This window comes from Anopheles merus, chromosome 2L (genome assembly GCF_017562075.2).
Source record: "Anopheles merus strain MAF chromosome 2L, AmerM5.1, whole genome shotgun sequence".
Taxonomy (NCBI): domain Eukaryota; kingdom Metazoa; phylum Arthropoda; class Insecta; order Diptera; family Culicidae; genus Anopheles; species Anopheles merus.
Window position 1 is genome coordinate 27,540,964 of NC_054083.1, and position 23,945 is coordinate 27,564,908.

Consider the following 23,945-nt stretch of genomic DNA (forward strand, 5'->3'; position numbering starts at 1 on the left):
AAAGAACGAAAGCACGATGGGAAAACAAACTGTACATGCATATAATTAATTTTGGCGTATCACGCTTACCTGCCTGCCTGATTGAAAGAAGGACGTTGCTGTTTCGCGCACGCTTCTCGCACCTTACCGATTCATTTCCTGTCCATAAGAGCATATACACACCCATTTGCTCCCGGCAAGTGTGCAATTAATATAGAATGAGTGGGAAATGGGTATTTTTTTCACCGTTGTGTGCATTTTTGTGTGTTTCTGTGGGTAAGTCCCGTATCCCACACAAGTATTGCGAATATGGTGTAGCACACGAAATTGCTGTTGAAAATTTCATACGCGGCTTTTTTGCACATATACTGCTGTAGTTTTTTTTTTGTTCCGAAAACGGAATTTCATTAATAAGTAGAACCTTACTTATTTTAATTTATAAAAAAAACGCCATTCCCAAATCGGATTAATTTCCCGCCATTGATTGCACATTGCTGCTGCAGAACGTGACCGGCAAGTGGACGCATTTTTCGCAAAGCAAGCTGCAACAGCAAGAACCAAAAACGAACAACCCATCACCTCAGGATGAAGCACCAACCGTCCATCCAACAAGCTCGATAGCTACGCTGCACGCTGGTTCCATGCAAACGCAAAAACGTGACCGTGAATGGAAAGTGTTCCCCTTTAAAAACACCATTCTTTACCCGTTGTTCCAGCCAAAAAGATGCCATTTTTACACGACAAAACAATGCCCGATTGCAACAAGAAATTGGAGCACGTTTTACACACTCCCTTTACCTCCCCCTCTACACGGTATAAATCCCTTCTCCTCGCTGCTGCAGTGATAGTGTGTTCGGTGCGCTCGTTCACTCTGCGCACAAACGTTTGCGCCGTGCGAGATAATACACTATACCCGTACAGTAGTACCAAGAGCCGTGCCATCGCGTCTCAAGATCGTTCGTGCAATCTTAAATCGATTTGACGAAGCATTGCCAGTGTGCCAGCGTGCGAAAGTGGAAAACAAACCGTTCTATGGGACTTTTTTTCCTCCCCAGAACGAATGCGTTTGTAGGGCTGAAAAACGTGCCGCTCGTTTGTGGTTGCAATTTGTATCGAATGGCTCGAAACTGAAGGGGCTGGCACATAGGGCACATAAGTCGAGTTTTTGCTGCGTTATCTGTACTGTATTTGCTTAACCCGAGACTGTACGAGACAAGGGCTCTATTTTGCATATTAAGGATAAGCAGTTGTTCTTTAAGGCTTTTTATGTATTTTATAACGTAATACTATTAGAATAACATTCAATTACTCACTGAAATCGATCCAGTAAGCTCTGTAATTTGAGGACATCTGAAAAAATTTAAATAAATTTAAAATACCCTTCTACGTAACGGTAAGTCTTGGAAAACTAAACGAAAAGCATCAAAAAGTGGCACACCATGTGTAAGAAAAACATACACCACATTCCCTCTTCCGGTGAAGCTAACAGATGGTTCTGCACATCATATCTAATGTTCTAGCGCCATCCGCCTTCCCTTCCCTAGCTCATTTTCGCTCGGCTGGAAAATATGTTTAATGTACGTAAATTTAAATTTTTGCTTATCTTTGTATGTGTGTGTGTGCTACAGTTGCTACAGTGCTCAGCCACACGGTTATCTTTCTGGTGTGCATTTTGGGCTTTCTACTTTTTGTCCCATTCCTCGCCCCCTCCTTTTCCTTGGTCCTTTATCCTTGGCGACCATTTTCCACCCGGTTGCGCTTGTTCGCTTTCAAACACACGCGCACACACGCTCGGATTGGCGCTCGGTGGGTTAGTTTTTTGCCATGCCACGAAAGTTTGCTGCTACGAACTGGTGGAACCGTTTTTTCACCCAGCAAAAGTGGTTGTGAGGTAATGGTAGAAGGGGCTTTTCACCTCATTTTACGCTCCTCACTTTTAGTGCACTTTTCACTTGCAATATAAAATGCTGCACAACCGGAGATTCTACCTTCCCCCGCCGAGCGGTGTGTCAGCACTTTTACCGATGCACCGGTACGTGTGATACGATTGTTTCGGGGACGCGCTTTATTGGCACCATTTCCGGTCAGTCCACGTAGGCAGAACCTGGGAGAGAAAACCTCCCAACGCGCCCGTCATGTGGTGCTGTGCACCTTCACTGGCACATTACATGCTCATTCCCGCTAGAATGCACACACGCTAGAGCTACGACGAGTGTTAAACGAATTCAAACAACTAGTTAGTGGAACGTGAGGACGAGTTTCTGTCAAACTTCTGCTTCGCCCTCGGGTGCGGACAGGGGATTTTGGGAAAGGTGTAACTAAGCCTAGTTGGTCCGTTTCGGTAAGGATAACTTTCGCCCTGTTTCACGTGTCTGCATCGTGAAATGTGTTCGTATTTTGATTCTATTTTAAAAAGCACTGATGCAACTACGGTAATTTTTAGTAAGTTGATCCTTCAAAGTTTGCCATTTTGGCCGCATGAAGCATTACAGTTTGAAGAGAAAAATATACTATGTAACTAGAGCTAAATACTCGCCAATGTGCCTATTATATTATTCATTTTTCATTCAATCACTATACCCATAGAGAGTAAAATAGTAAGCAAGCTCCATCTCCAAATGCCCCTAACGTAGCATACTTAATCCCTTTAGTTTTGTTTATATTCATCACACACAAACACACTCGATCTACACAGCATTTTTTTGACTAACACTTATTTCACATGCTACCCAATTTATTTTGGGCATACACAAATTGACGCTCGGGAACGGGCGCTTTTTCACTCTAACCCAGTGTACCGACTCTGCACGACGAAACACGAGATTTATCGGTTACCCTCTATCTGGATCGTTCCATATTTCTCGTTTGGCTTAAACCACCGACACTGCTTCATGTTGCGTCTTACGCTCGGGTGTGTACCCCACATCGCCGTAGTACAACATCCCATTACCGAACACTCTGCCGGCACGTTACCAAGCTGCACGGACACCCTCCGGGTAGATTGATGCGGTAGAACCATCAGAAGCTTTTCTCGCAGATTATGGTTATGTGCTGCTTGGTAGCTTCTTATACATCCATCCCTGCAAATCCATCGTTTTGTACCTTGCGCACCACTCCGACCGTGTACGCGAGCTGATCGGGCGTGACGGGTGGGCAAGAATGGTGGAAAGCTGGACCAATTTTACCCCCATCCTTGATGGGCTTTTTCCTCTGCAACGGATGGATCATTATTACTACGTTCGTGCATGTTGTGCTTGATGTGGGCTGCATCACTCTACTGTCGTGTTGTTGCTGCTGGTGCTGCTGCTGCTGGTGCTGGTGCTACTACTTCGAGGCCCTTGTGAGTGTTGCAGTCCCAAAAAACAGTGTTGAGGGAAGGTCCCTCAAATTGAGCGTACTACAGACCAGCCTGCACGTACTACGGATAAAAAGCTAAACCATCATCTATCTAGGATCTTTTACATAACCTCCAAACTATCGAATTATCCTCCGGTGTGGCTCGTCCTCTTCCGGCCAGCAAGCCGTTCCTACCATGCTCTGTGGCTGTTGTAGTCCGGCCCCATTAGTCTAGTTCTTCCTTGAAGTTGATGGTTTTTGGAGGGGGGGATTTTGCTGAAACTTTTCCGTGTTTCGTGTCTTTTTGCCTATGTAGATCTTTCACCAAGCATATGCATGCTTGCCACCATCGAAAAGCCACCGGTTTGGGAGATTTCAATTTAGATAAGACCACGTACTACGGCCACTCGCGCGTATTTGTGTGTGTGTGTGTGTGTGTGTGTGTGTGTGTGTGTGTGTGTGTGTGTGTGTGTGTGTGTGTGTGTGTGTGTGTGTGTGTGTGTGGTGTGTGTGTGTGTGTGTGTGTGTGTGTGTGTGTGTGTGTGTGTGTGTGTGTGTGTGTGTGTGTGTGTGTGTGTGTGTGTGTGTGTGTGTGTGTGTGTGTGTGTGTGTGTGTGTGTGTGTGTGTGTGTGTGTGTGTGTGTGTGTGTGTGTGTGTGTGTGTGTGTGTGTGTGTGTGTGTGTGTGTGTGTGTGTGTGTGTGTGTGTGTGTGTGTGTGTTGGTACAATTATAAAATATTGCTTCCTTTCTCCTCACGCTCCTTCTTCATGCTGCCCGCTATCCCTTAATCTGACTGTGTACACCTCTTCTATATCTGGCGATCTCGAAACGTCATTCACGGTACGGCACACTGGCAAACTGACCGTTTTGCTGCTGCTGCTGCTAGCGTGCAATGTTGGATTCAAAAGTGGAAGCGTGGGTCATTATTATGCGACCGAAAATCCCCCATTAAGTCCTAGAGTGGACTGGAACAGGAATGGTAGTAGCTGTCCGCCACGCTACGCCACCACATTAGCTTTTCGTGGCTTTAGTGAGCGAGTGTGTTATTTGGAGATTAAATTTGTTTTCCCTTTCTTCACCATCACCATAGGCTTTTTCCCGTCAACCTCGTTCTGTCCGTTTTGCCACTAGCATATGTCTGTGGGCTTCATTATGGGTTGTTTTTTTTTAAAGGTACTTCGCTGAAGCCTCCTAATGTCGCGTGTCGCAGACAACGAGCGAAAGCCGTCCAGTGACACGGAAACCACTCTTTCCCGGTTCCATAACTTCCTGCCGTCCTGCCGGTGGTCGGTTAGTTTATCTGATGTAGTTTCAGCTTTTAAAATGACCGCTAGCTCTTAAAACGTCAGCCAGGGTATGGGGCTGGTCGGAAAAAAAATCCCATGTCCAATAGTGGACGGAACAGAAATAAAAACACGCGCCACTAATGAAGGCGGTAGTGATACGTGAGAACCGTGAGTGTTTGTTTTTTGTTTTTTTTTATTGTAATAAAAAATGGACGGAATGGGAAGTCATTAGGAAAATTGCAAAAGAGACGTTCTTTAAGCACAAAACAACGGTAAGGTGAAACCAGTGGCGCCATCTGTTTAGAAACTCTCAAAACCATATGTTTGCTCAAGAATAATTTAAGCTAAACTAATAAACTCTTTGCGAAACATAATACTGTGTCTTAACGGCTGCTACACTTCCGCTCACTGTTTAATTGTACAATAACCAAGTTTAGCGTGCGACAGCACAAGTTTAGCCTTCACATTTCAAACTAACACACACACACACACACATAGCCACTCACCTTAAGCAAGCATCTAAAACACTTACGCAAAACTTTAACAATGTCTCCAGTGCCCCGAGCGCGGGCCCAGGTCATGTCGTTCAGCAGCGCAGCTGCCACAAAGAAACACACCAGTGCGCACACCGGTCACAAACAACAGTCCTGCAGCCACAGTCTATTGGCACACGTATACCGCGACGCTGGAAGTTGTTCCATCATACACTGCCCTTGAGCACAATATCATATGCTACTGCGATGCGATGCGGCTGAAGGTTTCCCGCCTGCTTCTAAAAAGAGTAGCCCCTAAATGTAGGCTATCGCTATCGCCGGTACAACTTTCTCACGGCGACAAGCCACGCGGAGACTTTTGTCCCCCGCTTCGTTTCTTTTTCCCGGGCCAACCAAAGTGCCGTGGCGATTGAGCTCTCAACTCTTTTGCAACGTCTTTTCTCCAAAAGTTTGTGTTTGATTTTTCTTATCCAGTTTGCTAGGTTAGCTTTGAGTGTTCATAGCACAAGCGCCTTTGCATGTGCGATGCGTACTGGAGCTCGTACTTGAAGACGATTAGCACTTGCGCCTTTATTTATTTCGTTTATTTCCAACTTTGCTTCCTTTTTCATGGTTTTGTTTGGTGTTATTAAGAAAAAGTTGCACTCTCCTACAAATGTCAGTGGTGGAGTGCAACCGGGTGTCATTAATATGCATGTGTGTGTGTGTCTGTATGTGCGAGGGCGGTTTATTGCAAGCTACTGCAGCCACCGAAACGAAACGGTTTGGTTCCGGCATGCATAATCATTAGGGTTAATTTGTTTCAAATTTGCTTCGCCAAACTAACGAGGCAGTATGGACAAGAAAAAAGTGCATAATGGTATGCAGTCGGGTCCGGGGGAGTTCGTCCCGTGTTGCCATTAATGGGGTGCTGGGTTCCCCGTGTGGTGAAACTTTGCACACTAAATTCTAATTGCTATTGAGTTTTGGAATTTATAGTTCAACTATGTTCGTAACGTTGGAGTTCCGTTGGTTCGGCACGAGGATGCAGAGAAAGAGGAACATTATTTTAATTTACAAATTGTTATTAAAGTTCCAAAAAATGTTTTATGTTTTGGAAATATGTTTAAGACATAGAAAATACATCAATCTTTAAAATTCCTCGCCAACTTTCATTCTATTTCAACTTTCCTCTCCGAAAAACGATGTGCGGTAAAGCTTACGAACGATATAAATCCACTTCCTGCTACGGAATGCCATCTGAATGCCAGTGCAAAGAATGCCATCCATCTCCCGGGCTGATACTAAACGTTTGCCTCAGGCACGAGCGAAAGTGTGATTTTGATTGATACAGCCAATTAACGACAAAACAGAAACACGATTATACATCGCTCTCTCCTCTGTGCGCGTGTGTGCGTGTGCCCTGTGTGTTGTTTTCACGTGCCGCGTGGAGTTAATGTTGTGCCCGGTGGCTAAACGAAACCATGAGAATGTTTTTGCTCAACCACTCAAACGATTTACTCGTTCGTTTCTATGTTGTGCTCTTGCTTTAGTATTCTTGTGCTCCGTAAGTTCAATGATTTAGTGGTTTGTGGTGGCTGTTGTGTTTGATGGCGCTGGTTCTCTACAGCAATTCAAGACATTTAAACGATGCCATTGCACTTTTTTTGTATTTTCTTGATACTGATTTCTAGACCGCAACAAAATCTAAAGAAAAATTAAGTTAAATTTCACTTTGTCGTTTTAATCCAGTATCACCCATCACTCTCATTCCGTATAGCGATTAACTTTTTAATTATTTCGGCCGCTTCTCTTTCACCTTTCTCCGACGGAGTGACTATCCTGTGAACCGAAACACCTGCAGGATATTAAAATTTATTCATCCACAAGAAGAGTATCTTGAAGAAAGTGCCCCAGCTTATGGTAATCTCTCCGTGCGAACAAATCCGTGCCGGATTCTTAGCCCGACCAGGGATGTTTTGATTGTTTTTTCTTCGCCTTTAAAGTATGCATTCTTGCTCTTTCGTTTCTACTTATCCATCCATTTTTCACTCGCTTTTGAACCGTATGTAGCCAACACAATCTCAACCTTTAATTCCTTTAACGCCTTCTGTTTGTTCGAACAAAACCCGCATGCTTTATGTCTACGTACGTGTGGTTTTGCCCCTTTTCCAGCCAGTTGGAGAAACTTCGAAGATGCTTGAGTGGTTCTAGTCAAACATTCCCGGAATGCCATTGCTTAATCGGATATTCTACTTTCCTCCCGCAAACCTCCCACCACCGGCAAGGCTTTACTCGGCGGTGGCTTTCAGACACACTCGGGATGAGAATATTTGGAAAAATTCCATTTTCCTCCTGCTCGCTTCTTCACGTTGGCCCACTTAACCGCCCCACCAACCCTCCACACTGGGTGAGCTATTTCTCTACCGGTGACGATGAATGCACTCCCGCAGGATCCTTTTCTGTGTGTGTGTGTGTATGTGGGTGTCTGTGCGGCCAATAGACGCACACAGTCGATGAACGGGCCTGGCACGAGGACGAACGACCCACAAATTGATATGCTAATGCAAGCTAATAATAATAAGGCAATCATAATCTCGAACACACTCGAGCGTGGTTGGAGTGGATTGTGCCGCGGCACTCGAAAACCCCCGGCACCGGGTGGGGGGGTCTCCTACCGTTAGGACACGATTTGTTTTGTTAGCTTGTACCACGGGGTAGGTAGTAGAGAAAACGGCCTCTTCGACTAGCTGTTTTGATACAGCTGCACTAAACGTCTAAAGTACCACCGTTTGGCAAATGGACGATGGCAGGAACACATATCGAACCGGGGCACCATTCTTGTAGCGTGCTCAACACAGCCCACAGTACAGCATAGCCAGTCGGTTCGATTGCGTGCGACGATCGGGAATGAAGTTATCGGGTACTCTACTGCCAAATAGCACTTACGGCTTAACGAATGAAGCAATAACCGTTTTCGATAAATTCATCCCTTCTCCCTCCTGTCTCTCATTCCCACCCACGATATGCGATCGAAACGAAGATGGTTAAAAACAGGTTGAAACCCGGCGTTCAGGTCCTTTCAAAATTAAATAACGCTCCGTTAAATTACTTTCCATTTTTAACCACCAATCTGGTACGAGGCAGGCACAATCTCGAACGCGCTGAGCATAATTGAATTGAAAAGCTTCGCTCGATTTATTTCTCCACCCTGCACGCTAAGGGATATGCTGTAAGGATCGTCTTTTAACTTCGTTCCTCGGAGGTCTATAATTGATCGATTACAGCTGTGGCTCACTATATCTCAGCTTGGGGCGACTCTTTCTAACGGGGAGATTTGCCCTCAACCTTTCAACCTGCTGCCCCGTCCAAGGTGAAGTGACTTTCGTGTTTGGGAGGCGCAAGATGAAGAAAAAAAACCCACTCGATCAACTTCTTGGCGCAGGCAGATGACGCAGCATCACTCAGTCCTGCCTTGCTGTCGCGGAGAGGTGAACATAAATATTCATCACAAGGTGTACATCCCGCCCAAACTAACCTGTATTCACCTGCACTCCGAGACGGACATAATAATTTTCGTCCCGAAGTGGAAAACGATAGCGAACATACCAAATAACCGAACAATATTCCACACCACGCACTAGAAGGTGAACGGTTGTTGTGCTAACAAAGTACAGAATAAAAGGATCGTTTGGTTTTTTTTCTATGCAATCGATTACGCTGGTCATTTTGCTGACCTTTCGGTGGGGCCAGCGAGGGTTGGTGGCAAACAACAATTTCCCAAACTACCATTGCGAATAGTTGGATTGACCTTTTTCATTCGCACGGTAGACAAGCGAGGTGATGGAAATCGGTATTTTAGTCGCTTTGTTTCACACGTTCCGCACAGCGAGGGAATGTAATCCTTTTGTGGATGCGTTATATTTGTACATCATTCAATCAACAATGTGTATTGCGGGCATTTTGTTTAGCATTTTGTACTTATGCATGTATAAAGACGGCTGTGATACGAGTTTTTTATGGTTTGCCAACAGATGGCGCTGTAAAGCTAAGTCCTTTCCCGTGACGTAGCAAATGAACTGGCCATTTGTTTTGAGCAGCTTTCGAAAACTCAATATGCGATAAAAGTCACAAACTATTCAAAGCCATTTTCAATGGTTTTAGGTTACAATAACATTGAGTAATCGCGTTTTAATTAAGCCTTGGGGTATTCTCACGCTTCAAACAACACTGAATAATTGTGTTAAAATAGTAAAATAAGTAACATAAGTAAAACATTTCATCCTAAGCCTTCCCAATGCAATTAGTAAAACTCATTTCTCACCCATATGGCTCTAGGGAGATATGAAAGGGGGTGATTGCCATAATTTTGCCGTACAAAATACCGAAATACCGGTAAATACGACACACCGGTGCAGAAAATATGCTTCCCTCTGTGTACTTACCGTACGTGATGGCACGTTGCAATTTCAACTCGAACCTCCCGCTGTGTACATGTGTTTTTTGCGTCCTTTCTCCCCCCCCCCCCTTTTCCGCCCCGGAACGGCTCAGCGCTGACCTTCTCAAAACAACATGAAACACCAGCCTCAGCCTCAGGCGCCATCGTTTTCCGATTCAGCGTTTTCCGCAGTTGATTAGTAACGCAGGGCACGTACTGCGGACAGGGTTTGAGTTATAATTTGAATTCGAAAAGAAGGAGAGCACCGAAAAGCCCGACTCACACCGACGGGCAAAGCACGAGCGGGCGAAAGGATTGTTCATCACCGCTTCATAAATACGTCATCCGTTCATTTCCACTCCCGTTTTTGCCGCTTGTAGAGGGAGATTTGTAGGTTCGAACATTTCTAAATTCATGCCCCTTTTCCCCCGGTGCAATGCAAAGCTGCTGACTCAAGGCGCACCTTGTCCGGTCGGTGGTCGGTGCACCCGGCAGCGTTGGAGGTGACGGAAGACACCAATAAGCGTGCTGTTCGATTTTTCGTGGGACGTGTTTTTTCACTACGTGCTGTGACCCTGTTTCGTGCCCCGTTGAGGTGCAGCACGATCCAGTACGCAAAGGGCTGGGTCAATGCATGTTTAAGCAGCCACAAATCGAAGAGTACGGCCCAGAAATCACGTTTTCTTTTGAATAAAACGGAAAACAGTAAATTAACATCAGGCGCGGAGTAGTTTAAAGAAATACCCGAAAGAGGTCGCCGCTGATGTTAGTGTTAGTGTATTATTGTATTTTTCTATCTTTCGCCCTCGTGCCAAACAACTCCAGTCTGACGCCGAAACAAATGTCACCGACAAGTTGCTCATTATTCATCTCACACAGAGGATTTCACCACAAAACCGCCCATGTTTCGTCCATTCGCTTCAAAACACCCCTTTTTGACGCAGCTGACCCACAAAAGAAAGCCTCCCATCCCATCGAATGAAAAGCGTATTTAGGTTCGTCTGGGTGTGTTTGTGTGTGCGTGTGTTTGTGTACATGAATGTTCCGTTCGCAAAGCCTTCCATTGAGGAGCTTTTTCCACCAATAGTAGTAGTACTATACAAATTCGTGATTCATCAGCATTTATGGGGAGCGGTTTGATTGATTACCGAAAGATGGATGTTTCATCTCGATATGTTGTGGGTGGGAAATAAAATCCCAAAAACCAGAACACACGCCAATAGTGGGCGAAACACATCACACATCCAACAGATTCTACTCGTACAAACTACGAACAGTGTGCTTATTTCCACCTGTCCCTCGCCGCCATAGCCATTTTCCCTAGGATGAATCTGTCACCGATTCCGCCGGTTATGAATTCCACAGTTGCTCCAGTTTTCCGCACACCATTTTGGCACAATCCTGCTTGCTTTTGCTGCCCGCTCGTCCGGTGTCATCGAAGATGCATCCCTCGGGAGAATGAGCAGAAAGCGGCAGACAGGCAGGCAGGCAGGCAGGCAGACCAAGCATGGAAAGTTGTATGATTAAAAGACCAAACCACTTCCAAAATGGCCGAACGAAATGCAGGTCGTGTTTCGTTTTGAGGTCGTCCCGGCCCGGGTTCCCCCTGTAGTTTTTAGGGGGGTGTACAGTACAGCTTTGCGTCACACCCTGTCATACGCCGCTTTACTACTGACGGACGGACATTTGCTTACCCCTCATGGGGGACGAGGGTAATTGAATTAAAATTCATCCTCATCGGTGGTTTGACAGGTTTCAAGCATGCTGCACAAACCACCATGCAATTGCATACCTCACTTTTTGCATCCCTCTACTAATTACCTTTAATCGATTGGAGCAGCAATCGCATTCCTGCTGATCAAGCAACGGCTCAGAACGACAAACAAGAACCAGAATCGCGTGACACACAAACAACCAGATGATCCAGTTGCAACGCAAAGAACCACTCACTCGAGCTGTCAGAAGATGGTTGCAATACGCCCGGGGACCGATGTATGTACATCAATTAGTACATCGATCGGTACTGCAACGGTAGCGGATTGATAGTACACGCCGACAGTAACGGTCAGCCCGTTCTCGTTTGGTGGATCATTTTATGTGGGTAATTACGCCGCTGCTGCCAATCCCAAATGCATCCAAAAAAAGGCGTGAAGAGTTTGTGAAAACATGGCACACCAGTGGGTCAGGGGTTTATCATTTATAATTAACGGAACACCGGTACACTGGTCGGCGTGTGCTCGTGTGTTTGGCCGAGTGTATCAACGCGGATCATTATAATGATTGACAATTAATTATTGATGCATTAGCACAAATTGACACTGTTCATAGGGGAAGCTTTTTTGCCACCGCTGATGTTGCTCAATATGTATACACAACCGATCCATATCAAGTGGAGAGTTTGCTACACTGATGCTTTGTTGAGTGATTTTTTTTAATGTCAGCTGCTAAAAGTTGAATGCTTTAAGGTTGAGGTTTAAAAAAAGAATTACTATGTGTTACTGAAACCCTTTAAATTCTAAACATTTAGCTTATGTTACATATTTTACGTCTTTCATGTTATACACACCAAAGTTATGGGATTAATCTACACTCACAAATACAGTTCACTTCACTTCTAACCTACACACTCTCTCTCCTAAGTTTATCAATCCACTGGACGATTCATCATGCCTTCCAGATTGCAAACATGATTTAAAACATTATTTATAGCAAAACCGTCTCTTGCTCTTTCACCCACACAACAAGGCCTGTTTTCAACTCACGAGGCAAAACATTACGCTGCCCGATGTGCAGGAGTAATGTAGCCAACGGCTAGTGCTCGGGCAAAGTGGCCAGAAAGTGCATCGGTCGACAAAAAAGACACCCTCCATCCTGCACACATTAACATAATAAACCTATTTATGCCCTATGCAAATCGTGCGAATATTTATGCCGTTACGCAGCAACATTTGCAACATGATTCGCTTGGCGAACGTGGAAACGTAAATACAACACTAGCAAAAGTCAAACCCCAAACTGCAACAAAACTGCAGGAACACCAAACGGACGATATCGTGAATTGTCGTCGGTGCGTTGCGTCAGTTTTGGTTTTGTTTTGTTACGTTTTTTTGTTTTCATTTGCAAGGTGGTTCTATGCTTTCCCTTTCCGTATTATAATTTACACTAACAAACCCTCCTCATCCAACTATTACACTAAATTCACCAATAAACACACCCGGCATTTACCCACTTTAGTTGCTTATTCAATTGTTTTGCATCATTTTTTTATTGTTTTCGTCTTTTGTCTGCGATCGGACCGCGATCCGCTTTTATTACAGAGTATGGACGTACCTGCGGCGATATCGGTTGCCTGTCTAGCCAGGTGTGCGTGATGGCGTACGAATCCTGCTCGATTGGGCAACGCGAGGGTAACGATTGTGGCCGTTACCCGACCTGCAAAAAGAACACGGATCCGAGCGTCAGTGCCGGCCCGAGCGGTAAATTCAAATTCATCATTCCTTTTCTTCCCAAACCATATATTCTCTTCCATCTTTATCTCCTCACTTAGTGTTAGTTACTTTTAAGTGCGTTTTGCCCCTTGCTTCCGTGATCTTGCAACGTTACGCATTTGTAACGTGTAACGCTGCGGGCAGGGCAGCTCTTTGGAGTTTGTCCAGGCTCGTGGTGTGTCTCTCTTTCTCCCTTTTACCAAGACAGAAACTATTTCGGGCAAGCAAGCGAAAGAACAGGAAGCTTTTTTAGGTGTTTTTACTTTTTCAGATTATACTCTCCCTTTTAAGGATAGTTGGGAGTTGTCTCTTTCCTAAAATGCATGGTACATTACGAGGAAAGTTGTGGGAAACTGTCTGTGTTTTGGACGTAAAACACATACTGCATGATCTGTAACAGTAACTTTCTCGTTGGGAATCACATTCTGGGATGCATCTGAAAACCATACAGTGGCAACTTGCATTATACCAATCCCGTTAAAATGCCTCCCGCTATCAGTTTTCCTCCCCGCTCTACACAATTGCAAACGCAGTGAACTTTTCGCGAGCCTCTATCAAAACCCACCCACCCTTTTTGCAGGCGTGCTCAGTCTAAATCCGGCCCCGGAAAACACCAAGGTGGTGGGCAGCAAGGACCCGAACTACCCGAACATGCCGATCGACCCGAACTACATCTTTGGCAGCGTGCAGACGACCCGATCGCCGTTCTTCAGCAGCTACCCGCAGCAGCCCGGCGCTGGCAGTCCGGCCGTCTTCCAGCCGCTCTACCCACCGCTCAACCAGCCCCCGGTCATACCGCAGGCACCGTTCAACTTTGGCGCGTCGCCCCACAATCCGTTCTATCCGCACAACCCGAACCCGAACCCCACCTCGACCGAGCCGAGCCTGTGGAACCAGTTCCTGTACAACAAGCAGCCGGAAAAGCGGCCACGCAACGGAGCCGGCACCCGGGCACCCAGCCCACTGCTGTTCACTCTCTTTACCCTCCTGTCCATCGCCGTCCCTGTCTTACGATTCCTTTCCTGTAGTAGTACCAGCGGCTCCTTATAATTCCCTCATTCCCTCTAGTCCGTTGTTTTGTCCTTCTTAGTTTCCTGGTCTGTTCCTTCATGTTGTGTTTCCTCATCCCTTCTTGATCTTTATCACCTTTACTAATATCTTCATCTTGTGAATAACCATGATGTTTATTGGGTGGGTGAAAAACAAGTACACAAAGAATGAATTAGTTGGGCTACAATTGTAAATGGATTTTTTGTACATTTTCTAACACAACGACAAACCGGTTCTAATCATTTAAACAAAACAAAAGCAATGTGAAACAAACAAAAAAACACACACACTAAAAAGAGCTAATAATTATCGCACTAGGGAAAACAAAACGAATGAAAGATCGATAAAGAAAAGAGGAAAATACGAAGAAAAACATAAAAATTAATAGTTACACTCAAACACACATAGACTTACAGGTGTTAGACACTGTTTGGATGATGGTGTTCGACGGCTGACTGGTGTGATGAGGATGAAATGTAGCAGAGAATGGCCAAACTATGTGTTAGCAATCAACGAACGAGCTGTTTTTAGCTGGAGCGCTTTTACTGTGCCGCTGGAATGGGGGTTAGCGATCTACGTAGACGTTGTAAGATATAAACAAGACCGCACACAGACTCACACAGACACACATTGACCTTTACCTTCTTTACATCACTTGCATCACCCTTTAGCAACAATAACCGTTGAGCTACGTGCACCCGAATTCAATCTGCAAAGGTATAAACACTTATTCGTAGCAATTGAGTATGAGAGGTGACTGTTTGATGCAATCGTTATTTTGTGCTAAGCAAACCAAACCAATGTTAATACTAAAGTCTAACACCAAACCCGTTAAATAGGCACATACACACACACTGGAACTCTGTTGTAACCGGTAACCAATCGTACACCATCAAGCATGAGGGAAAATATAAAAAAAAACAACTAACAAACACACCAATGCAGAGTCTACTAACAGAAGTAAAAGTATAGATTTATTAAATAAACAAGCTAACACTAAACAGGTGAAGGGTTAGTTCGAACAACTGGGGAATAGATACATAAGGTAAACTCAATTTTACACACAACCCAACACAACAGCTATGAGGCAAGAGGTAATATGAAAATAAAAGAATAAAACGAAACAATCTTCCACTAAACGTGAAAGTTCAAATTGCACAACATATTCAGAGTTGCGGAAACCAAAACTAGTACATGTTGAATACTGTCCCAGCATAGCCAGCCACCAGACATAAAAAACACACACACACAGCACAAGCAAAAACAACAACAACAACAAAAGAAACGAAAACAAATCGTGACTAAACACTAAAGGAATACAGGAAAACTTTAAATACAAGATTTACAACTTAATGTTTAAATGAAACTAAAACCACACAAACACAAAATTATTGACCAGTTGCTGCAGGGTTTTGCAAACGAGCAGTAGAGAATAGATAACGAATGGAAACTAATAAAAAACGAGAAAAAAAAACTACAAAGAAACGGAAGGAAGCAAAGTGAAAGAGAAGGTGTAATTCGGCAGGCCTTATCACCTGATCCTAAGGCAATGCGAAGCAATCTGAAGGCAAACGGTGGCAGCATACACACGAGTGTGTTTGTGTGTGTGTAGTTGTGTGTTGAGAGTGTGTATATGTGTGTGTGTGTGTAGGAAAGCTACCACGAAAGGGCTAACGTTCGTTGACTGGCAGCCGCCATACGATGTGCACCGTGTTTACACGAAGCAATTTTCATGTGAAAAACAAGGAAAAATATGACCTAACACTAAAAGTTAAAAGGGGAAAAAACACTGCAACACCACGCAAATTCTTTAAGAAAGATTATTTGTGACACAAATCTGACGAAGATGGAGTCTTCGCCCATCCCCAGTATGTGGTGTGTAAGGTATTAAGAAGCTGAGCAGGGGGCAAAGCCACCCACGGCCGGAATACTAAGCTAAGGGGGATAAGTAGAAAAAGGGAAGTGGATATAGAAAGAGAGAGAGAGAGAGAGAGAGAACAAAAAGGAAAAAAGCTAAAAAATGGTAAATCTGAACTGATAGAAAGAGTGGTTTGGGGAAAAGCTGTGCTGCTGTGCCGGTCCCAGAGCTTTACCGAGCCGGACGACCGTGATATCAGAAGCGAACGACATGCAGAAATGGTATGTGCTTTTCATTGCACCGTGTAGCAGGCCAAAAGGACTTTGCCGAGCGTGTACACCAACCGCTCCTTCTGTGGCTGAACGGATGCAAGCTGCTAGACAGCGCGTAATCCCGTCCTAAACTATGAAGCATTCGAGCATCGGTATCAGTGGCCCGACAGCAGGCCCGAGTTGTCTGACACGATGACATAATTATGTAAGTCCGCCCTGTAAACACGGTGCATTAACTTACTGTCCTACCAAGTCCCGGGGAAGGGATGATGTTCCGGTGATGTTCAGCTAACGCTGAGCATCTGTTGGCAATTGTTGGGAAGGAAAGTTTTTGCTTTCTTACTTACCTTTATGCAAATTCGACTAAATTCGACTGAAGTATACTTACCGATTAGATTTCTTTGAATGGGAAATAATAATGTAACATTGGTTACTTTTCTTTGTATCGTCCACGTTCGCTTATGATACATGGCGTGCGCTCAATGGGCTCGAACCGTGCAAAGCACATCTGTTCCGCACCTTCCTGTAGTGGAAAAAATAATGATCATGTAAATAAATCCTTTGCGCAGAATGCGAAAATGTGAAAATATTAGTAAATCAAAGCTAAGCCGCTACTGTATTTCGTCTTTCATTTCATCTACTAACCTTTATCCATTTTCATTTCTCTATAGCTTAGTGCTCATGACGTTCGTGTACTTATTCTTAGTAGTTATTTTGCAGTTGTCCTTGTCATTTTTGTATAATATTCTAATTGGTTATACCGGTTGTTTCTTCCCATTGGATTCTTTCCGGCGAGAATGCTTGTGCGGAAGACTAAAACAAAGAACAAAATTTTATGTTAAAAAAGACACATTTTGTTACTTTCTGTTGCTTATCATGTATGTTCTGACCTTGATCGCTTTCTGTTCCTTCCTTGCTTTAGTTTCTGTTTTGCGTAACTGTCCCCGTACGCCAACTGTACCCATCCCATGTTCCACTAACTGGCTTTTGTATTTGTTATGTTTTTCTTTTGTTTCGTTTTTTTTTTTTTTGACTTTACCTTCTACTTCATTCAACGGTTTGCCTCGTGTGCTTCGGTCCACTTGCCGGCAGAGGGAGTTAGCAATGTGTACAACAACGGTCCGAAGCCTTCCGCACCGGCCAGTCGCCCTGGAGACGACGATGTGCTCGGCACACTCGGTTTGAATCCTAACAATCCGTACGGCCAGCGCCCAACCCCTCCGCCGGCCCGACCACCGCAACCGGCTGGGCCCTCACTCTACCCTTCGCTGCCGACGGACAACAACCCGGGCAACCGTTACGGAGGCAATGGCGGAGGTGGCTACAGCGGCGGCGGTGGTTCCTACAACGGAGGTGGTGCAGGAGGAAGCTCTTACAATGGTGGTGGTGGCGGTGCGTACAATGGAGGTGGCCAGTTTGACGGTGCAGGGGGTAACATCGTCGTACCGACACGCAAACCGGCCGCACCCGCCAACAACGGTGGATTCTTCGGTGGAATCCTGAGCGGTGTACAGAACGCAGTCTCGAACGCGGTCAAGCAGCAGATCGGCACCTACATCAATCAGCGGTTGGGCATCGGGCCGGCGGCAGGTGGGGCCGCCGGTGCCGGTGGGCTGGGCGGCCTGTTTGATGCACGCAATCTGATCGACAACAAGCGGCTGGGTGGTTTGTTTTCCGAGAATAAGCCGGCGGGCAGTGGAGCAGGAACCGGCTCGTCCGGCACTTCCATCGGGCCGGGGGGATATCCGGTGACGGTGGATCAGCGCACATCGGCCAGTAGCTACAATCAGCAGTATGCAGCGGCACCGGCACAGTCCGTACCGTATCCGCAGAACTATGGCAGCTATAATGCGGCTGCCCGTACCCGTTCCACCGAACGTCCTGCTTATGGATGGAACCGGGACTAGGTGTGAGATGCGCTCCTGGATAGCTACCATACTAAAATACTCCCCACAATGCACTAAAATAATTACAAACGTAACACATTCACGCTGTTGAGGAATTGCTTCAGTTTCTCTCTAACGACGTATGCGCCCTCTGTAGGGTTTTACGGGTAACTGCTGACAGCGATCGCCGAATTCCGATTTTTTCATTTTTATTTTTTTGTGTACTGTCGTAGTATATTAACCAGATTAAAAGACAAATATCTACACTTTTTTATACCATAATAACACTGTGACTAATAAAACATATACACAGAAACACGCGCGAGCAAAACTGAATGGTACGTTGAGCGTTGAGAATGATTTAGCATTTAAGTATTTCGATGAAATGTTCACACGGTAAGTAAAATTTTAAAGACTTTGATATTTCAAGGAATTTATACTAGTTGTTTGATAAATTGAAGAGGTTTTTTTCTAATAAATTAAATTTAATCTTTTACCCTTTTTTTCAAATTACAATCACATAATGGAGCAGCCTGGTACTTTGTATCAAAAATAAAAACCTAGCATAAAAATACAGAGCAATCAACATTGAGAGTGAAATATGATAGTTTATAAAAAATTGTACTGTTTTTGTACGTTATTTTTATGTAGTTACAAATTATATTTTTCCTTTTTCTTGTAAATTTAAACTTTCAAAGCTAATGGAGTTGCATGGTATCTCATGCAAAAAAAAACTTAAATATAAAACTGTAAACATAAAATACAGAGACAAAACATGCATCGTACTAAAACTATGCTATATTCAACATCGATGAGATTACTCAATTACTTGCCTCAAAGAAATCAATTAAGAAACTGCTATTGATTCGTTTCATTCTCATACCCTAATACGGCATTATGCAAGGTAACAAGGGCGTGCTAGCCTAGCCTCGAGCAACTTTAAACTACCAGCACCGTCGCAAAACAATGTTCCAACTTTCATACCGGTCATTTGTTCGTTCGTTGTGTGCATTGTTTCTCCCCCATTCTTCGTAGCATACCGGTCAGTGCAAAGGAGGAAGAGAATAGCACAAACAATCCATTCCCGTCCCGTCGCTGCCCCTGCGGATGCATCCGTGCCGAAGCAAAAGGAGGAAACAACAACTTTGACCTCACGGACCAAACGCTCTCAATAATAACGATGGTAGCACCGGGCCCGCTCCTTTTGCCTCCCCACCGTCCACAAACCTACGACCTTCGGTTTAGTTTGTTCATGCACAAATAAAATGCTTTTTCTATCCATTTGTGCCCTTTCTGCAGGGCAGGGCAGAGCAGGCAGAACGCCAGCAAAGAGAGGCGGAGAATTATTCTATTTTGTTTCGTGAGAACTATTTCACTACCGGGCATTCCATCATAGTTTGCTCGCAGTGGCTTCGCAGTTGTCCCCTTTCGGCATGCCGGCCACAATGCCACCCACTCGTTCCCATATTCTGCACCATCCCAGTCAGCTTGATCGAAAATTGTCTGCTGGAATTAATTAAAAGTTTTTTGATTGCAATACATCGACCATTCGGGCATGGAGCTGGATGGGTGTTGAAGCGCTCTGGGAGTGGGAAAAAGGGGAAAACTATTTCTACCGGAAACGGGATCCAACTTTGTGGACATTGTTTTACGCGAACCATTACCACGCGTACTCTCCCCTGTCGCCTCGAGTGCTGTATGATGTAGAGCATGACCGAATACTTTTTGTGCAGAAGAAGAAAAAACTCCACCAGTGTGCGACCACTCGAAGCGAAACAAAACTATGCTATTTTCATTAAACTTTGCATCTTAAGTCAGCAATTCCTTTCCAGCGCGCAAGAGAGCCTCAGAGAGCGTGTACAGCGAGTGGTTGTGGGGTTAGTGTTTTTCACCATCTCATACCACCACCATTCACTCATTCAAAAGGGTCACAGGTCACAGGTGAGTAACATTCGTGCCTTTTCCTTCCCTTTGCTTTTATGTATCTTCAGCGAAAGGAAACGTTTGCAAGCTCCCCTACTACCTGCTGCCACCTACCCTCATATGCCTTTCATCTACACCTACACCGGTAAAAGTTGATGAAGATGGAAAGTTACATCGTGTGCCGCAACATCGTGTACACGCGAGTGGAAAAAGGGTTTCCTGTTTTCCGACAGTGAAAAATGGTAGCAAAAAAGCAGCAACAAAATGCTTCTGCAGGGCGAAGTGTGTGCCGAAGCTTCTCGTACGGATGTGGTTGTGCAGTTGGCTTACAGTTGGGGAAATGGTTTGGTGCTGCTGGAAAATGAAATAACGACGAGCAAACGGACCGACCGACCGGATGCAACGCTGACCCCCTCCGGGATAACGTGTACGCGAGTCATAAAGCAACTAAACTAACTAAGCCACTAGTAAGGCACTGGTACACCCTCAAACTATAAGAAGGAAACAAAGTTCCCCATTACCTTTTTGCTTTGTAAATTGTTAAATGGAGGATTAAATTAGCGTAGTTTACAGATTGAGGTGCAAATTTTTTTTTTTTTTTTAAACGAAAAAACCTTTCTGATGGAAGAAAATATACAGTCAGTAATAGTGAAGGCAGGCCAAGACCGCAAAGCGGTTGTAGCGCCGGATAAGTCAAGTCAAGTCACTAGTGATGGGAGCTCCGGATTGGATTCGTGAATCCACTCCGACTCCAACATTCTTAATCCGGATCCGACTCCGAAATAAATATCGAATCCAAATGGCACCTGTTGCATCCGTGCTTCACTATCATGCTTAATTCGTACAAAAATAGTTACACTAAAAATCAGTAAAAGCAAAATAAAAGAAATAAAATAAAAGAGCAAAATAGTTACAAAAATAGCTACAAAACTAAACTTGCAAGCAACCCTAGCTCTTTGCTAACATTACTGTATTCATAGCCACACATATAAGCAAAAATTCGATCGTCTATGTGCGTACCGACAAAATACCATATCCTGGGTTTTCAATGGTTTTCTGGTTGTTTCCAGATTTTTGTTTTGTTAAATCTCCTGATTAATGGTTTGCATCCCTAAACAAATTACATTCTCCGTACTGGCTAGTGTAATTTCGATTTTCACTAGCGCATCTGGCGGCGGCTGATGGAAGCTTTTTTGGTCATCGAGAGAATGATCATGCCGCATCTCAAAATTTAGTAGTTTTTCATCGTTTTTTGGTTCGGAAATGGCTGAAATACTTCCACAACATATCAAGCTATCAATTACAAAGCTTTTCCAGTTCAGTTTAATTGAAAAACATGGAAAAAATAACATATATTCTGAAGCGACTACAAATTGTTTGGCAAAATGCTTCGGTCAGCCGCCGCCAGATGCGATAGTGAAAATCAAAATTACACTAGCGAGTACAGACAATATCCCCCGGCCTCAATACGTTTGGATTCTTCTTTCTAAACATCGTTCAAACAAATAATTCGAATAATTGTCAACAATTGTGTTGAATAATTGACAAAGGATGGTGAAATTTACCCAACAACTTAAAAGGCTCCATCCCAAACAGCCATCCCCGCTACAAAGTCTGGAGTTGATCCGGATTCGAATCCGAAAGCAGTCGGATACGGATCAATCCAAATCCGGCTGCAGATCAATTTTGCCCATCACTAGTCAGTACCGAAGAACGTAATTAAAAGTCATCAACAATGAAATAATCACGCAAATAAGTCATGTAAAACACAGCAAAACGTTTTACCGACACGTACAAAGAAATAAAGCCAATTTTAAAAGGTACAAAAGCACAGCAAAGGAGCTGCATTGTAAGCTAATTTAAACGAGACGTTTCATCACCGCTACCTACACGGAGGGCTTGGTACATGAAAACATTAAGCGCCCACGAAAACAATGCAGTAAAGATACGGTACCGCCCATAAATAATCCAAGCAACCCTTGCACTGTTGATTTTAAATTTCTCTGCCCACCTTTGCTTCAATCCTTTCCGGTCGCTGGTGCACCGTGTATTCCACACTTTTGTATTCACTTTTCCCACTGCCCCCCACACATCATGGGCTCAGCGCGCCCTCAGCGTGGACACGGGTTTCCGAATAATTAGAAGACATTTTTCATTTCCATTCGTCGCAAAATGAAAGCGGCTGTCGGGAGTTTTTCTAAAAAAATGACCCCAGACACACGACCCCTTCTGCGCTCTAAATCATAGTGAGACCCAGAAGTAAAAAGGCATGCCAAGCAATTGGAGCCCATCCTTCGCAGTTGCTGCTCTGTTGCTGCTGGTTGACCGGGGAGACGAGCAACTGCTACTAAAACAACAAGAAACGCCACTTAGCGCTGTTTTGCTTTTGTTTGCAAGGCCAGCTGATATATAGGGGAGGCTTTAATTTGTTCGGGGTTTCTTTTCTTTGTTCTTCCTCCCTTTCTTGCTGTAATGCAGCCCATTTTGTTGGGCCCACCGGTATGCCGGTAGCCCCGGCACACACATTTAACACACTAGTACGCAGTAACAAACGTACGCAGTCGGAAAGATGTTCATCGATGGTGCAGAAAATGTGTCCGTCGTGTGTGGCACATTAAACATATTACAGCATAGAGGACATGCATACATACACACACACACACACACACACACACACACATACACACCCGTCGAACGATACGGCTCTTTCATGGTACGCAAAACTTCGTCCATAGCCCGCATTGCCCGCACACACACACAGCAAGCCGTGAGCAACACAAAACAAACACAGCGGGCAAATGCTTTCCCAGAGCCAGAGCCACGAGTACGGGGCACATACGAGCCCTTTTTTCTTTTCTTTTTTTTATTTTTGGGTTGAGAAGGTAGGTGAAGTTGTTGGCAAAATTTAACCGCAATGCTGACATGCTTTTCAAATGCAAATTACCATGTTTTAGAGGGAGTGAAGGGACGCAAAAACGAAACTACTACTCACCATCATCACCATCCCACCATCGGCTGGCGGCGGTTGGGGTATAATCCACTTCCTTCTGCTTTTCTTGTTGTAGGGGAACGGTGGAGAGTGTGGTCGATGCTTTTTCGTGACAATCAAACTTCCCATTCTACCCACTCCTCTCTCACTGCCGGTGCGTTTGATACATCAGACCGGAACGTATTATGCTCACCAAAAAAGAAGGGACGCCCGGAGTCTTCCGGAGCGGAATGTTTTTCTAGCGTTGGGGGGTTTTCCCTTCCATTTCGATCCACTGTTTGCGTTTTAATGAGCGGTAACTGAGAGGTGTGTAGTAAGTACGGCTAGTGTACACGGCAAGTGGTGCGAGAATGTTTCACAAATGCGTCGAAGATGATGATGAGACCGTGCCCCCGAAGACCTCGAGCGATTGTCATGGAAACGCGCTGGTACCATGATACCCGGCTGTCTGTCTTCTTGTCGGCCTGCAAGAGGACCTTAATATAACCTGAATAGTGGCTTGTCTACTTCTCTATAAAGGAGCTTTTTATCAGCTTCTTCGTTGAAACATTAAAAAAAACTTTTTTCCAAACGACATTAATATTGAAATAAATTGCGTTCACTCACAGCATCTAAGAAAATCACTCAATTTTTATTATTAGATTTCCATGCAATTTTTGTTTTATTTTATACAAAACGTAAATAAAAACATATTTCCTATCGTTCTACAAAAGAAACCTCAACTGCCATTTCGTCCGTCTAATTCAAAAATAACGAGAAGAAGAAGAACGGCAATTGCACCGAAAATATGTTTACCCAGTTTGTCCCGCTTCTACGCGCTTCCAGCAACATCCCACTCCCACTTTTGTCCCATCGAACACACCCGTACCCGTCTCGTACCCGGCTCTGAATACATTAGCATACGGAAATGGTTAACAAGCCGTTCGGTTTTGCTCCGGTTTTCCCTATCCCAGCGCTTCTTTTAAG

General features: G+C 44.5%; 1 protein-coding gene across 3 annotated transcripts in view; it reads left to right on the forward strand.

Annotated features, from left to right (window-relative positions):
• Positions 1-18,383, forward strand: part of LOC121594281 (translation initiation factor IF-2-like) — a 68,633-nt gene extending 50,250 nt beyond the window's left edge. For all 3 annotated transcript variants that reach the window (XM_041917378.1, XM_041917379.1, XM_041917380.1), the window contains exons 4-5: positions 12,831-12,989; positions 17,274-18,383. In XM_041917378.1, the coding sequence (XP_041773312.1) occupies positions 12,831-12,989; positions 17,274-18,088 (974 nt within the window). In that variant the 3' untranslated portion in view covers positions 18,089-18,383. The remainder of the gene's footprint in view (positions 1-12,830; positions 12,990-17,273) is intronic.
• The last annotated feature ends 5,562 nt before the right edge of the window (positions 18,384-23,945 follow it).